This window comes from Sciurus vulgaris, assembly GCF_902686455.1.
Source record: "Sciurus vulgaris genome assembly, chromosome: 8".
NCBI lineage: Eukaryota > Metazoa > Chordata > Mammalia > Rodentia > Sciuridae > Sciurus > Sciurus vulgaris.
The window spans coordinates 25,340,499-25,355,362 of record NC_136468.1 but is presented as its reverse complement, the minus strand read 5'-3'; the positions used below and the strand labels follow the sequence as shown (position 1 = coordinate 25,355,362).

The 14,864-nt window shown below is 45.8% G+C and overlaps 1 protein-coding gene across 17 annotated transcripts in view; it reads left to right on the top strand.

The window, feature by feature from the left end:
* The window catches only part of CCDC136 (coiled-coil domain containing 136), a 28,196-nt gene extending 14,407 nt beyond the window's left edge, over window positions 1-13,789 (top strand). For 3 of the 17 annotated variants that reach the window (XM_079150898.1, XM_079150889.1, XM_079150905.1), the window contains 9 exons: window positions 221-406; window positions 1,939-2,133; window positions 2,617-2,844; window positions 4,299-4,805; window positions 5,185-5,406; window positions 6,353-6,634; window positions 7,229-7,543; window positions 9,446-9,506; window positions 13,438-13,789. In XM_079150898.1, coding sequence (XP_079007024.1) covers window positions 221-406; window positions 1,939-2,133; window positions 2,617-2,844; window positions 4,299-4,805; window positions 5,185-5,406; window positions 6,353-6,634; window positions 7,229-7,543; window positions 9,446-9,506; window positions 13,438-13,751 — 2,310 coding nt within the window. In that variant the 3' untranslated portion in view covers window positions 13,752-13,789. The other 14 variants (XM_079150903.1, XM_079150900.1, XM_079150892.1 and 11 more) reach the window with 12 other exon arrangements.
* Window positions 13,790-14,864: the final 1,075 nt, after the last annotated feature.

Sequence of the window (14,864 nt, the reverse complement as noted above, 5' to 3'; positions counted from 1 at the left end):
GAAAATCACCCTAGAAATCCCCTTTCTTGTTCCAACTCCCAAAAAAGGAAGCCCTACAAGGTCTGGGTTTTGAGCCTATTAGGGATGGGTCCATCTGGGGTCTCCCTGGCTAGAATGAAATCAGAGCTGGAAAGGACAGGAGGATGGAACCCCAAGCCCCATCCAAGAGTGCAGCAGCAGGGCACCTGGGATGATGGTTGGACCTGCCTCTCCTGACCAGAACACAAAGATGCAAGTCCAGTTTCAGGAGATGAAGCTGCTGTACGAGGCCAGCAAGGACGAGCTGCAGCAGCAGAAGCACATGTACAACCAGCTAGAGCAGGACTTCCTGCTCTGCCAGCTGGAGCTAAAAGAGCTCAAGTCCACCCAGAACATTCCTGAGGACAAGGGAAAGTGTACCAATAAGGTAATTATAATGCAGAGTGTTAGCACTCCTGGGCACCTGCTTTGCAAAGAAGAGCTATAGAGAGGCAAGAGATGAAGTCCTCAACCAGGAGCCTTGATGGGCTTCCTAGTCAGGAAACAGAGGCAGACATATGCTGCTAACTTTAGAACAGTTTGCCTTGATCTTGATTTTGAGCCAGAGCTTAATGGGATCAGTACATCTGAATTCCAGTCAGTTTTGCTGTTTTCATGCAAAATTTTCTGTGTGTAGATGTTTGTACATTGATTTAGCAACTGCAGTGATATTAGGTCATTTGTGGAGAAGAACATACACATAGATTCATGTATACTACTATTACTATTAGAATAGAAAGCTGAGCCAGTTTCTGAGGCATATTACAAGTGCTCTTTTGGGGGGTATGGGCTATGTCCAGAGTGCTGCTTGAGTATTAGAAGGACCTAGACTTTCCCAAGATTTATTCTGTGTCTTGGCATGGTTAGATTCCCAAGACTAGACATTGCCCTCCTTAAATTGATTAGAATGCTACTCTTATCTCAGTTCCTTTTAGTAATAAATTCTGGTAGGACAAATAAGACCTTATTCACTTTTTCTTTTTCCATGGTATATAAAATGCAAACCAATGCCGGTTATTCAGTTGAGTGCTTTCAGCCCCTGATAACTGATAAGAAGTGGAAAGGTATTGAAGCATGTTGGAGAAAAGGCATAAGAATCTTGGGAGATGGAGAGCTGGTCACATTCTGCCAAAATACAAAGTGACCCCTGCCATAGCCAACAGTGGTGTTCCTAGGGAAAGGCCTTTAGGAGCTAAGGGGCTGGGAAGGTTACAGTCTACTTGCCTTTCTGTGAACGGGTTCAGATTTCCCCTGCCTCTACTCCCACGAAGTTTAGAGGACACACGGTTCTCTTGTCATCTGCTTTCCTCATGAAAGTCTGTGGGAAAGGAGAAGCATAGTGGCATACAAAGCCAACCTGTTCTTTAGTCATAGAGCAGCACTGAGAGTCATTTGATATTAGAAGACTTAAACCAAATTTAGCAATGGTGCATACTTTTCTAAAGGTTTTAAGGGATGTTTAGGAAAACAAAAACAGGAAAAATTAGAGTAAAATTAAGTCCTTATTGATAAGGAGCATATTTAGGTTCAAAAACAACTGGTGATAATGAAAGTAATCAGAACTGGAGTTCCTGTCAGGATGAGAAGGTGGTAGGTACACCGAAGGAAAGAGCCAGAGACAGGAAGACAGGAAGGAAGAAGGGAGGGATATTGATAGCATTCCATCTCAATCTGCCCTCTGAAGGGACTGGCATAGGGAACTTAGAACAAGCCACTGCCCGTCCAGAGCAGCCTGGTGACTGCTGGGGCTCCCCCTTAGCATGGAAGCTCAGTCTGCATGGGATGATCAGTCCAAGGTGACTGGAAGGAAGGGAGACCCTGGGAAATCACAGGAGTCAGGAAAGCACACAAGTTCTCTGCCAGCCTCCCAGAAGTATACCTCACAGAGTAACCATGCCTGCATGCCCCACCCACCCACAGTGTGACGCACTGCTGTCCAGGCTGACCGAATTGCAGGACAAGTTCAAGGTCAGTCAGAAGGAGATGGGGCAGCTGCAGATGGATCAGGGCGAACTCCTGGAGGATCAGAGAAGGCTGCAGGAAGAGCAGGGCCAGCTGCAGGAAGAGCTGCACAGGCTCATGTACCCGATGCCCAAGTGTGGCCTCTTCCATAAGGTATCCACAGCCAGGGAAAGGCTGCTGACCACAAAGAGTCTGTGTTGAAAAACTGTGACCGTCCCTGGGAAACGTAATGGGTGGGGAGTGAACCTTTTCATTTCTTAGCCAACCACTCCTTCCTTTCTCACCAACCTCCACACACCAAACAGCTCCACAGAGCTGATTCAGGTTTTTTCTCATAAGGGCTTTAAATCTTAAAAATACATTTTATGCTTCAACATCTGCAGCATTTTACTTTTAGTCCCTCTAGAGAAAAGGAACCTGAAAGTACTTTGTTACTACAAAAAACATCCACATATAAGAGATCATTGCTACTCAACCAGCAGGTCTTCATAGAAAGCCCCCTCCCCCAACCCTGTTCCCAGGGGACTGTATGAAGACACTAACACAAAGACTGGGGGAGACAGTGTCCAGCAGGAGGAGCTTAGGATTTGCCATTGAACTGCCATTCTTCCTCCCTCCTTCCTCTGCTCTATTCAGAGTCAGGAACTGCTTGCAAAGTTACAAGACCTATGTGAGCTGCAGCTGCTCTACCAAGGAATGCAGGAGGAACAGAGAAAACTGATACAGAACCAAGAGTGTGTATTAAAGGAACAGTTAGAGGCACACGAAGAGCTACGAAGTCTCAAAGAGTCTCATTTCCAGGAAGTGTTGGAGAATCCTGAGGACACCAAAAGGCCTAAGTTCTCAAATTGTGGTCAGAACAAGGTAACCATGGCAAGAGGAAGGGAGATGGATCTCCCAAACACAGTGGCATTGCAGGGAAAGGAGCTCCCCAGAAGGGTCAGAATCAGGAAGGCCTGTTTGGCAGGAGGCAGATGGAAGCCTTGACCTTCACCAGCCAGAGCTACCATAGGCTCCATTAAGATGTGGTCTTAGATGCACTGGGGACCTCACCCAGAGGCATGCCAGCTGAAGTCCTGTAAGACTTAGAACAAAGCTGGGATGACCCAGAGGTCTATAATCTGACCATTGGATGTGGTCCCATTAGCATGCCATTTTCAAGATTTATAATATCAATTCAGTGTTTGTTTAGATTCCTTTGGACTGACTCTAAGCACATCATCCTTTTCTTATGAGTTCAAAAGTACACTTCTCCATCTTCAAAATCTGTATAACCTTTTGCTGCTCTCTATGAGGCAAATCTGAGCCCATTTATCTCCAAGGGAAGCATTCCTATGCAGAGTTCTCAATACTGACTGTACTCTCTTCATCAGGACTTTGTTGGCAATAATAGGGCCAGGTCAGGAGTGTTAGACCAGAAAATTGATGTGCCTCAAGCTCTATCAAGAGGTCATGCATATGAGGTCACACGGGCAGAAATTACCATGGAAGTCTATTCAGACTTGGGGGATAGATTTGGTCTTGAGGTCTCAGCATGAGCAAGGAAGAGCAGGTAGATAGCTTTAATTTAGGCTGAATCTGTTCATTCAAATATTAGACTGAACAAGGAGAACCAGGGAATAGCAGAAGTCCAAACTGTGAGACTTGATCATATTCCAGGGGCATCAAATATCTAGACTGAAAGCCTGGGTAACATAGAGACAAGTAACCAGGTATAAAGTATTTCCTTAACTGATCAGATCTCATCTTAGGCATCAGCAGCCAAGAAGGCAGGCCCAGAGGGCCTGGGAAACATGCCCAAGAGGCCAGGTTCAGAATCAGAGCAGGAAGTACAAGGACCAGTGATAAGACCTTGATTCTAAGCCTGCACCTTCTGAGGAAGGAGTTATTTGTAGATGCACATTTGAATCTGGGGCTGGTTTTAACATTAAGGGTTGGGGAGAACACCAAGCCTAAAGGTCAGGATAATGGGTACACCTGACTAAGAAGAGGGTGGGATAGTAAACCAGGGTGTCCTTGACACCCACTCTATACTGCTCCTAGGAGAGAAGGATGTGCCAGTGCAGAAACCAGCAGAAATGGGAACCCCAAAATCATGGAGTTTCTGCCCTGGGAGTATTTTCCCAAATGAGTAGAAAGCTGACACATGCCAGTCACCTGGAGGTTTAAGTCAAAGACATAGTCCTGGGAAGACCAAAGGTTAGGTGTGCACATCTCTCAGATGTGCAATTAGACACTGGCCCTGAGAGAGGGGCAGCTGGGGGGACTGAAATGTCTTTTAGAGTAATGGTGATGTCTCCTGCCCCCACCCCTGGCAGTCCAAGTTGATCATGGAGGAGCTACAGGCTCTGAAGGCACTGTATATGTCCAGTCAAAGGGATCAGGAGCTACTGCAGCAGGAGCATGGGAGGCTCCTAGAGGAGCGGAGGAGGCTGCAGGAAGAAGTGCAGCTCTGCCTGGAAGAAATGCAGCTGCTCCAAGTGCAGTCTCCCTCAATAAAAATGAGCCTCGAGTCCTTCAGGAAGAACTCGGGCAGTGTGACTCCCAGCAATGAGAACTTTCACAGGAGTTATGGCAGCACCATTGATGGTAATGAAAGCTATCATAAGAGTTATGGTAGCAGCCAGGCCAGCAGTGAGTGCTTCCTCAAGAGCTATGACAGTACCATGAATGCCAGCGAGACTTTTGCGAAGAGTTACCGCTCCAGCGGCGGCAGCATCACCTCTAAGAAGAGTTACAGCAGTGCCAGTAGTTCCAACAGCTATCACAAGAGTTATGTCAGCAGCAGCGCTGATGAGGAGCCAATTGTGCCTGAAGACATGGAGGTAACCATCCTCAGGGCACAGGTCAGGCAGGGGATGATGGGTTCTTGTCTTTTTAAGAGAAATGTCACAGGGGAATGGCACAAGTGAGATGGGGATGGGATCAGAGCTGACCTGGGGAACTCCTGGAAGCAAAGGCTTCCACCCATGGTGGCCCTGCCTCCTCAGTCCCTCTCCTACAGAGGTGCCCCCATCCTGTCCTAGGACTGAGGACTTTCATCAACACAGGCAGGTACTCTTTATGGGGAGAAATACAGTGACTCCTCGGGGCAGTGCCAGATCCTTGTGGCCACTGTTTTGTATGCAGGGAGGGGCCTAGCGAAGTGTGGGGCAGAGGTCAGAACTTCTTGGGGTGCCGTCATTGCTCCCCCACCCCCTGCAGCACTTTGAGGAAATGGTGGCCAAGGTGCTGACCAAGCTGCAGGCAGTGCAGGCCCTGTACCAGGTGAGCCAAGAGGAACACTGCCGACTGCAAGAGCAGATGAGCATGCTGCTGGACCAACAGAAATTGCTGAGGGAAGAGCTGGAGAGCTGCGAAAAGGAGTTCAAGGAGTGCAAGGAAAACTTGGAGAGACCTGCAGCCTCCCAGAACGACAAGAGTGAGGTAACTGATGCCAGGGAGTCAGGGTTTCTCCTTGGAGTCTCTAGTGCCAGAGGAGGGGCTGCCACTTCAGAGAGACTACAAAGAGATGGCAGAGCAGGGACACTAAATTCCAGCAGGCCAGTCAGTTTGCTGAATGTGATGGACACTGCTCAGGCTGAAGGACATTTCTCAAGTGCCCACTGAGCTGGTCATCCAGACACCTCTTGGAACTATTCTCTTTTTCCCTTTGCTACTTCTCTCTTTTGCTCTTGTCCTAGAGAAGTTCTGTAGAGCTATATTTTTTTCACTTGACAATTTTTTAAATTATTTTATTTCCCCAGCTAGATTATAAATACTTTAAGGACAGGGCCACATCTTCTTTTGGATCTCTCAATAATGTCAAAAAGAGTACTCTGCATTCACTGGGATGGGGCAAGAGGCATTGATGAGTTGTTCACATTCCAGTGGAAGGGTCTCTATGTATGCATTTGGGAAAGACCACATGGTTCTACACTAAGTAGTGCCCACCAGGTGGATCCATGACCCAAGGAAGACAAAATGTGAGATTAGGGAACAGGGTTCTAATTTGCCTGTTTCTGGGGGGAAGTACAGGATCCCAGTACACTCTCAGGTGTGTGCAACACAGCTCCTTAAGTCAATATAACTATTAGAGAAATGGGTTGGGTGAAGTAGGAGTTCCCATAAAAAGAATGATATAAACAAAAACCCATAATTTAAATCTTTTTTTTTTTTTTTATTGTGTTAGGTGTAAATTTTCAGGTGTCTCAAGTTAGGGAAAAGCTATTTGTATAACTGTTTAAAAGGCTTATTTTGTAGTTTAATGTTTTCTTTACTGTCTACTTCCCCATGGGCTTTAGCAGGTAGCTATCTGAAGCAGTGACCCCCAAGCAGGGCCCTGGCTTATTGCAAGGTCCCAGCTCTGGGTAACTGGCCCCACTACCAACAGATCAAAGAACTGCAGACCAAGCTGCGGGAGCTGCAGCTGCAGTACCAGGCTAGCATGGACGAACAGGGGCGGCTCCTGGCAGTGCAGGAGCAGCTGGAGGGGCAGCTGCAGTGCTGCCAGGAAGAGCTCTACCAGCTCAAAGAGAAAAAGTCCTCTGTTGGCAAAGAGGCCAGGGGAAGGAATGGCAATAAGAACATGAACAAGAATGCCAACGGGGCTAAAAAGAGAAAGGTGACCAAGTCACCCTCTGATAATTCTGAGGGCAACTTTGAGAACACAAAGGTGAGTCGCAGCTCTAGCAGCCATTTGGTAGGAGGGTGGAGGAGGCGCTGGGAGGAAACATCATCTCCACTGCCATTTCTGCCAGGTGAGGTTCTTGTAGGAAGGCTTCTGGGATCCCTAAGTGTCAGCAGTAGCTGGGACTCCCTTTTCTCAGGAGTTGTTCAGCCTCACAATTGCTCCCAGTGACCCAGCCCCATTTCCAGGGCCCCTATTCTTCCTGAGCTACATGCACAAGAGAAGGAACAACCAGATACAGGGAAAGGGATTTATTCAGAGTAGTTGTGTACTAATAAGTGAAAGGATTGGGCACTATCCTGAGGGGTGGGAAGAAAGAGCAAGAGGTGCAGAGCCCAAGAATCATGAGCTGTTTGAAATGACTTAATGGCCAGTTAGACGTATTGGCCCCGAGAGGCTAGGTGTGACTGCCCTCCACATTGTGCTCAGATTGTCTTGCAGTCTGAGAACATAGCACTGCATCCTGACACAGTGACGTGCTGCAGTAAAGTTTTCTGAAGATAGTACAGCACTGTCTTGAGAGTAGGATTCTTCATGGGTAAACAGCAGCCCTCATCCTGCCCTACCTCCACCCTGCAGACTCTGGAGGTGGTGCTGTACTACACGGCTAGCCAGAGGGAATTAGATGAGCTAGCAAAAGAGGAGGAAAAGAAAGAGGAGGTGGAAGAGGCAGAAAAGGAAGAAACAAAAGAGGAAACCAAGGAGCAGCACTCAGATGAGCTAGCTACTGAGCCAACAGATGCTAAGGAAGCTAAGACAACAGAAGATCACGAGGAAGAAACTGAAGAGTACAGTGAACAGAATAAGGAAGAAGATAATGAAGAAGAGGATGATGACGACTCTTCCCCTGAGACTGCTGAGGAAAACCCTCTTAAACTTTCTGAGAGTAAAAAGGTAACCACAAGCAAAGGCTGGATCAAGTGGGAAATGGGCCTTGGGCTCAGGCACCCCAGTGTTCAGGACTGGCCCTGCCAAGGGTGGGCTTCCATCAGAGCAGAGACCAACCAGTGCAAGGGATAGTACTCATCAAAATGGGAATGGAGAAGGGTTGGAGATATTAGTTCCTCTAAGGGAAATGACAGGCTTAGAACAACTTGCTGTGGAACCATCTCACAATGACCACCTCTTCTGATGACCAAGGTGGGATCTTTGGAGTCTTGTGTCCTTACATTTGCATGGTAGCCCTTGTTATCGTCCTCTGTCAAGAGGGTTCCCTCATCCCTCTCTTTGCACTACCTGAAGGACCTTGACAGTATGAGGCCTTCTATAGAGCATTTCTGTCAGCTTGGGCAAATCACTCAACCCTGTTTTCTGTTGGTGCTGTGTTAGGTTTAACCTTTGTCATTGCTGTTAGGGGTGCAGGGAAGGTAATAATCTGTTTTTGTAGGCTTGTGCTACCCACTGGGTTCCAAATACTGCAGGACACAAGGGTGGGGTGGGGATGATAGGAGTGATATCAGAATTTTGATCTGTACAACAGGGGCATTGTCTGGTCCATGACCAGTCAACAGCCCTAACCCCTTTGGTTACTGGATCTTTGAGAGACTGTGGTAGAGGTATCATGGGAGACATGCCAGGATAACAGGCATAATTCACCAACTGTATAGAAGTATTTCTATCTTATGGTTCATCTGTATAGGTATATACCGGCTGAATTCCTGCCCTGGGGTTATTGGGGGCTTTGGGGTTTGAGTACTTCCTGAGCACGTCTTCAGTTTATAGTATAGGTCCTTTCTGTCCCTCTAAACACAGGGAAAGAAAATAAATCTCTTGTGCTAGGATTACCCAGCCAATTCTAAGGATATCTGGAGTTTTCCAGTCATTCATTCTGTAGCATTGGCTAAGGATTCAGTGTGCAGTTCTCCATTAACCTTGTGGCAGAGGACCAGTACTTAGGATGTAAACAGTAGGAACTACTGCTACATTTCTTTGAACTCCTCATATTCTGCCACATGGTGGTTCAAAGCCTCATAGATTTCTTGAGGGACCACATTTCTAAAGCCAGATCTGATTTTTGTACTTCAAAATCGAGTCTATTCCTTATGTCTACACATGGAGTTGCCCCTTTGCCCCAGTGGGTACTACACTTTTCTTTTTGTGGGGCACTCAGATGTTATGCTTATTATTGCCTACAATTTCAGTTTCTCTAGAAGACTGTTTTGTCAAAGAACTGACCCTTCTCCATTGTCTTAGTGCATTTTATCTCGCAACAAATGTATCAGACTCCTAGGGTATCATAGGAACTAAGAGCTTAAAATTCTAAGAAACTTGATGGAAAACAAGCCAGACAAGTGGCCTGGCCAAAGATGGGCTTTTCCTAGAGTGATTAGGAAGGTGTCCACCCTGCTTCTCTAAGGAAGCCCAGTTTACTCTGGAGCTTCACTTTTCCAGAGTTCCGTCCACAACAAAGGTCTAGATGAGATAACTCCTGCTTGACAAGATCTGAAAAGTGCATGACAAGACAGAAAACTGGCCTTGTCCCAGATTTGGATCTAGCTGTTGCTTCCCATTCAGCTTCATGACTTCTACAGGCTGCCAGTGGGAAGAACTCCTCTGCTCTCCTCCAGGCCCAGGGGCAGAGAAGAAATGCTACTGCTGTAGCCTACATGATTTTTAACCTCTTGATTCTTTTCTCTTTCCCCTTTGTTTTCTCATCTTCATTATCTGTTGGACTCGTGTGTTTATGTCTTTTCATACCATCTCACATTTCCTGGTCTCTCCTTGTGCTTCTCTCATTTGACATGTTGCAGCCATCCCCTGCCCCCGATCCCCCCATCTTCTCCTTGCCTCTTGTAGGCCTGGTGGTCATATCGGCTCTGCTCTGGTGCTGGTGGGCTGAGACATCATCCTAACGCAGGTACTGGTATTGCTTCCTCCTCTTTCCTCTCTTAGCTGCTTGCTTCTTGCTTTGGCCACTATACAACAGGTGATGCTCAGGTCTGGGTTTTGCCCTGGCTTTTCCTCTGGCTATCACAAAGCTTGTAACTTCTCGAGCATGTCTTCATGGAACATGGAATGCAGAGGGAGTTGGAATGTTTACTAGAGGCATGGTTTGAGTTTCTATCCTTGCTGGGAATAACTTGGATTAACCCAGCACTATTGCTACTGTTAAGCCACCCAACTACTTCTGATGAGCTGATGTTTGTCTGCTGGCCTGGGCCCTTGGTTGTCTTTTTTTTTTTTTAACCCCCAAGCCAATCTCTCATCACTGCTTCTATGCAGGATGACAAACTAAGGAATTACTCCCTCTCCCCATGGGTGAGAGAAGAGGTTCAAGAGCTTCAATCCTTCTGATCCTCCCAGAGTCATTCAAATGAGAGCAACCTAAATTGATCCTTCAACCTTGGTGAAAGTAGAACTGAACCCTTACTTTTGTGCACTTTGTCCTGAAAAGTCCTCTGGTTTGGGACTTCTGGTCTCCAGGAAAATTAGAACAAAATACCAGGAAATATTTTTTAGTTCTCTCATTATCCCTTTTAGAGGCCAGATTCCATTCTAATTGATGTCCCAAGCCAAGTTTTCTGGAGAGAATACAGTACTAGTGACAAGTTTGTACTAGCTAGAGATGTAAGTGTTCTTAAGAAATCAGGACTGATACATTCTGGGCACCTCCCAGTTGGCTCTAGTTCATGTAATCTTATCTGTCAATGGAATACCAAATTCATGAGGCAGATTGTGGTCTCATGGCCTAAGGTAAAGCCCTGGAGTTCCACCTGTTTTCTGGAACCTATACACTACTCCTTTTTATTCTGTTTTGGCTCCAATCTCATGTTCTCCTTGCCACCTTTCCTCCCCTGTCCTCTCTTCTCACATCCCTGTAAGTGAGGTATAGTTGGCTTAATGCACAGGTTCAGAGGGTAGCCAGAGCATTTTTTTGATGGTACCTCTCACCATTTCCCTTTCTGCCCTTCCTTTTTGCCCACCCCCAACTATTTCCCTCTTTTCAGGACTTCTTTCTTTCAGACATCCTATTATACTCCATTGACAGTCTTTAGCTCCTTTAGTGACTACAGTCTCTCCTTACACCTGTTCCTCCACTGCACCCTCAGATGTATTCAGTCCCTACGATGTGAGACCCAAAGCACCCAGTCATAGCCTTTCATCAGCTCCAACTCTGCCAGACTCTGTCAGAATTAGAGGAAAGAATTGTTGCCTAAAGTTCCTCTTGCAGCAGCCTCTTATCCCCAGAGCTCTGATTAAGCTCTGACTTGAGGTGGCATAGTGTAGTAGAACATGTGACTGACAAGTGGTGAACTTGGTCAAGTCTATCTCTTCTTACAGGCTTTGTCTCAGCAAACTATGTCATCTGAACTTAATTTTCTCAAATATGTTAAAGCATGACTAAGCTCTGCCTTCCTCACTAGGCTTCTGTGAGGATCAGATGAGTGAATGTATGTGAAAGTGCTTTCTAGATTATGAAGTACTGTATCAACAACAAAAACCATACACTTACATAACGCATACTGTATGCTAGATACCCCTCTATCATTATATATACTAACTAGTTTAATCCTTGCAGCAACCCTGGAAGGAAGTTCTACTATTGTCATTTTAAACATAAAACTGAGACATGGAGAGGTGACTACAGCCTGGAAATTGTGAATTGGATTTTACGGACTTAATGCTAGCTATAGATAAAAATTCTATTTCCCCTATTATTTCTCCCCATTTTGAGCACTTTTCCTTAGTTGGCTCCAAGTAGTTAGGAAGATACCATATACTTCTGTTACACAACCTCAAATCTCATTAGCTCTTTTGGTAACTAATGTCATGAATTTGCTTCATGTCTTGTTTATAAAAACCCTTTGTACATTGCATTATGCTAAGCATCACTTCCCAGTTCTGTACTAGCATTTGATTGTTTTGGGTCCAAAGGCAGAATTTTCCATTTTTCCATATCAGATATAGTCCATTGTTCTAACCTATGGAGTGTACTGTTTGTTTGTTTGTTTGTTTTTATCTTGACCCTCTGTTTTCAAAATATTAACTTTTCCTGTCAGCTCCATGTCATCCTCAGGGGTGGCAAGCCCACCAGGAGGACTTCATCCTCCTGATGACTTCATTCAAGTTGCAAGCCAGGAGTGCTGGTACACATCTGTAATCCCAGCCCTTGAATACTGAGGCTGGAGGATCACAAGTTTCAGGCCAGCCTGGGCAACTTTGTGAGAACCTGTCTCAAAATAAAAAGTAAAGGCAGGGGATATAGGTCAGTGGTAGAGTGCCTCTGGATTCAATCCCTAGTACCAAAAAAAAAAGAAAAGAAAGAAAAAAAGAAAGAAAGAAAGAAAGAAAAGAGAAGAACAAATGAGGACCCAGCCTCTAGAGTACCATTTTCCCTGTTCTCTTTTATTTAGCTCATTGACCACTTAACAAATGGTCATACAACAGATTGTAGACATCCTACTCTTATTTCCTCATGTTTTCTGCTTATCTGCAAGGATTTCAAGAAAAATTTTGTCAGACACCTTGGTTAAGCCTCAAAACATGATTTCCTTGTTCTATCAATTTGATAATGCAGTCCAGCAGCCTGCTATTTATAGAAGCCTGTGATTTCTTGAAACTTATAACTTCCTCCTTTGAAAAACCCAAACCATCCCTTTATGTGTGTAGTCCAGAATCTTGTCTCTGCTCAGTATAAAGTGCACCAGTTTGTATTTATGGATTTCAGCTCTTTTCTCCTTTAAGAACACCAGACTGACATTTTAGCAGTGCACATCAGGATATTAACATCTGAGCATGTAAACATTTTTCCTAGCTCCCTTCTCGGTTATTTTCTTTGTGGATTAGTCTGTGTATCCACTTCTAACGTTATATATTGCTTTCTATTATATATCTCCTATTCTACTATGTAACTTTCTACAAATTTAGGAGATTTTGTTTTTTATAGTTGTCTTAAAATCTTTGTTTTAGATCAGTTATTCTCTGAGCAAATGTATTCTTAATCTTAATGGTCTTTACTCCATCTTTACCAAAAACATCCTTTTACTTTATGCCATAGTTCTTGACTCAACATTGAAATTCGATCTTTCAAGTAATCAGTAAAAATAGTAACAAAAATAGGAACTATTTCCCCCAAGTCTGTATTTTCTCATCTGAGGTTTCATTTCCTAAGGGTTGTTTTGTGGACATCATCTGATGGTGTGATTTGTTGTCCATGAATCAGCAGCGTTTGCCAGCAGTCAGCGGTGTGTAGAAAGCTCAGCACAATCCAGCACACGTGCTAGGAAGCCAGTCCACACCCTTGACTCTGACATTTGCCTCCCAGGGCTAAATAACATTTCCCTTCAATTTCCTTGAACTGACATCCTTCTGTGCACAAGGTCTAGCTGTGTGTTCACCTTCACTCCTTCACTGCCCCTTCCTTCCTCTTGACTCTGAGTTGTTTCTCCTTCACAAAGTTCACTAGGAATGGCCACTTTCCCTGAAGACCCAGCTTCACCCTCTCCTTCCTTGCCATGGCATCTACCCTTTCTCAGACATCCTTGTGGAGAATCTGCCATCTGGCCCACGAGCTTGCCTCCACATGTAAGGTCCAGTATTCTCACTCTTTGGGGAGAAATGGAGACTCACACACAAGTGTCACCTGAGGTGATATGTGCAGTGTTGCACCCCATATCTAGTGCCAGGAAGAAGAGACCATGTGATCTCCACCACTTACCCGGGAGGTGAGAGAAGCTGAACCATGATGTTCCTGAGGTGTCCCTCTCTGGCACAAGCAGGCAGGTGATTTCTGGCTTCGGGAAGGGTCCAGAAGGCTGGAAACTCACGTTTTTCTTTGGTCCCCACAGAACATGTTTGGGATGTGGAAGCCTATGGCATTCTTGGCTATTGCAGCTGTGGCTCTGTATGTGTTACCCAGCATGCGACCGCAGGAGACAGAGTTCTGCCTCATGGAGTGATGGCAGACCTGGGCCAGCCGAAAGGGCAGATCCCCAGCAGCCACCACCCTCACCTTTGGGCAGGACACTCTATGCCAGAGTTTTCCCACCTCACTCATGTGTCCCATGTGTCCCCACCCATCTCCTTAGCCTCAGCCACTGAAGCTGGAAAGGCTTATGGGGGCTGCTGGCTCCTGCTGGCTCCCATCTCCTGCCTTGTATAAGATCCTGGGTTCCTTGTAATTAAATATCAACCTAATTACATGAGACTCTGTGGCTTTTTATTTACTAAATGCTTCACACACAACCAGAATGAAGCAGCTCCTTCAATCAAGTACCTCACATAAGGATCTTTCTCCTAAATATGATTTCTTACCTTCCAGATGACCTCAGGAATGAGGCTGGCTCCCTGTGCTGCCAGCCAAATCACAGAGGGGTTGGTATAACTATTAACTTAGTTCAAGGAACTCTGAGCTTGGAAAAATGAAGGGGGTGCAAAAGACCTCCCCTTAGGTTCTGTGCCCACACCCCTTCCTGTATGTGAGGATTCCCCAAGAAGATCTGTGTGGGAGTCTTCATGGCTTAGTCCTCGTGACTCAAGGGGTATGCTTCAGAGATGACTTTGTGTGTGGGGAGGTGGGTACTTGGGATTGAACTCAGGGGCACTTGATTACTGAGCCAGATCCCCAGCCCTATTTTGTATTTTATTTAAAGACAGGGTCTCACTGAGTTGCATAGCACCTTGCTGTTGCTGAGTCTGGCTTTGAACTTGCGATCCTCCTGTCTTAGCCTCCTGAGTTGCTGGAAGTACAGGTGTGCACCACTGCACCAGGCCACAGATGATCTTTTAATCAGTCAAGATCCTGGTCATAAACAGGACACTCAAAGCTTTACTGTAGAAAGGTCAATGAAGGAACTAAGCACAGAAGGCAGGGTTAGGAGAACCAACAAGGTATGGTAAAGTAGCCAGGCCCTAGCACTAGTGGGAAGCTGTTGCCATCCCAGCTGGAGCGGAAGAGGAGGAAGCAAGAGCTGGAGCCCCAAAAAGGAACCTCGGGCAGGAGTGCCGAGCCAGAGCCCCAAGGAAGCGGCAAGACATTTTAGTCCTGGCCCTTTCCTGCCAGCTTCCTTTTGGTTCCTCTGGTTGACTGGACCCAGCAGGAAGCCTGAGAGCAGAGGTGCCCAGGTAATATGATCTTTCAAGGTCAGCCTTCTGGAGCTTAGAGCAGGACAGAATATTGAGAACAACCTAAGGGGACATTCAAATGACTAGATAATTTATGTGTGTCCCTGTTTACCTTCATTCCAACAGAGCCCTTTATGATTGGTTGTTCTCA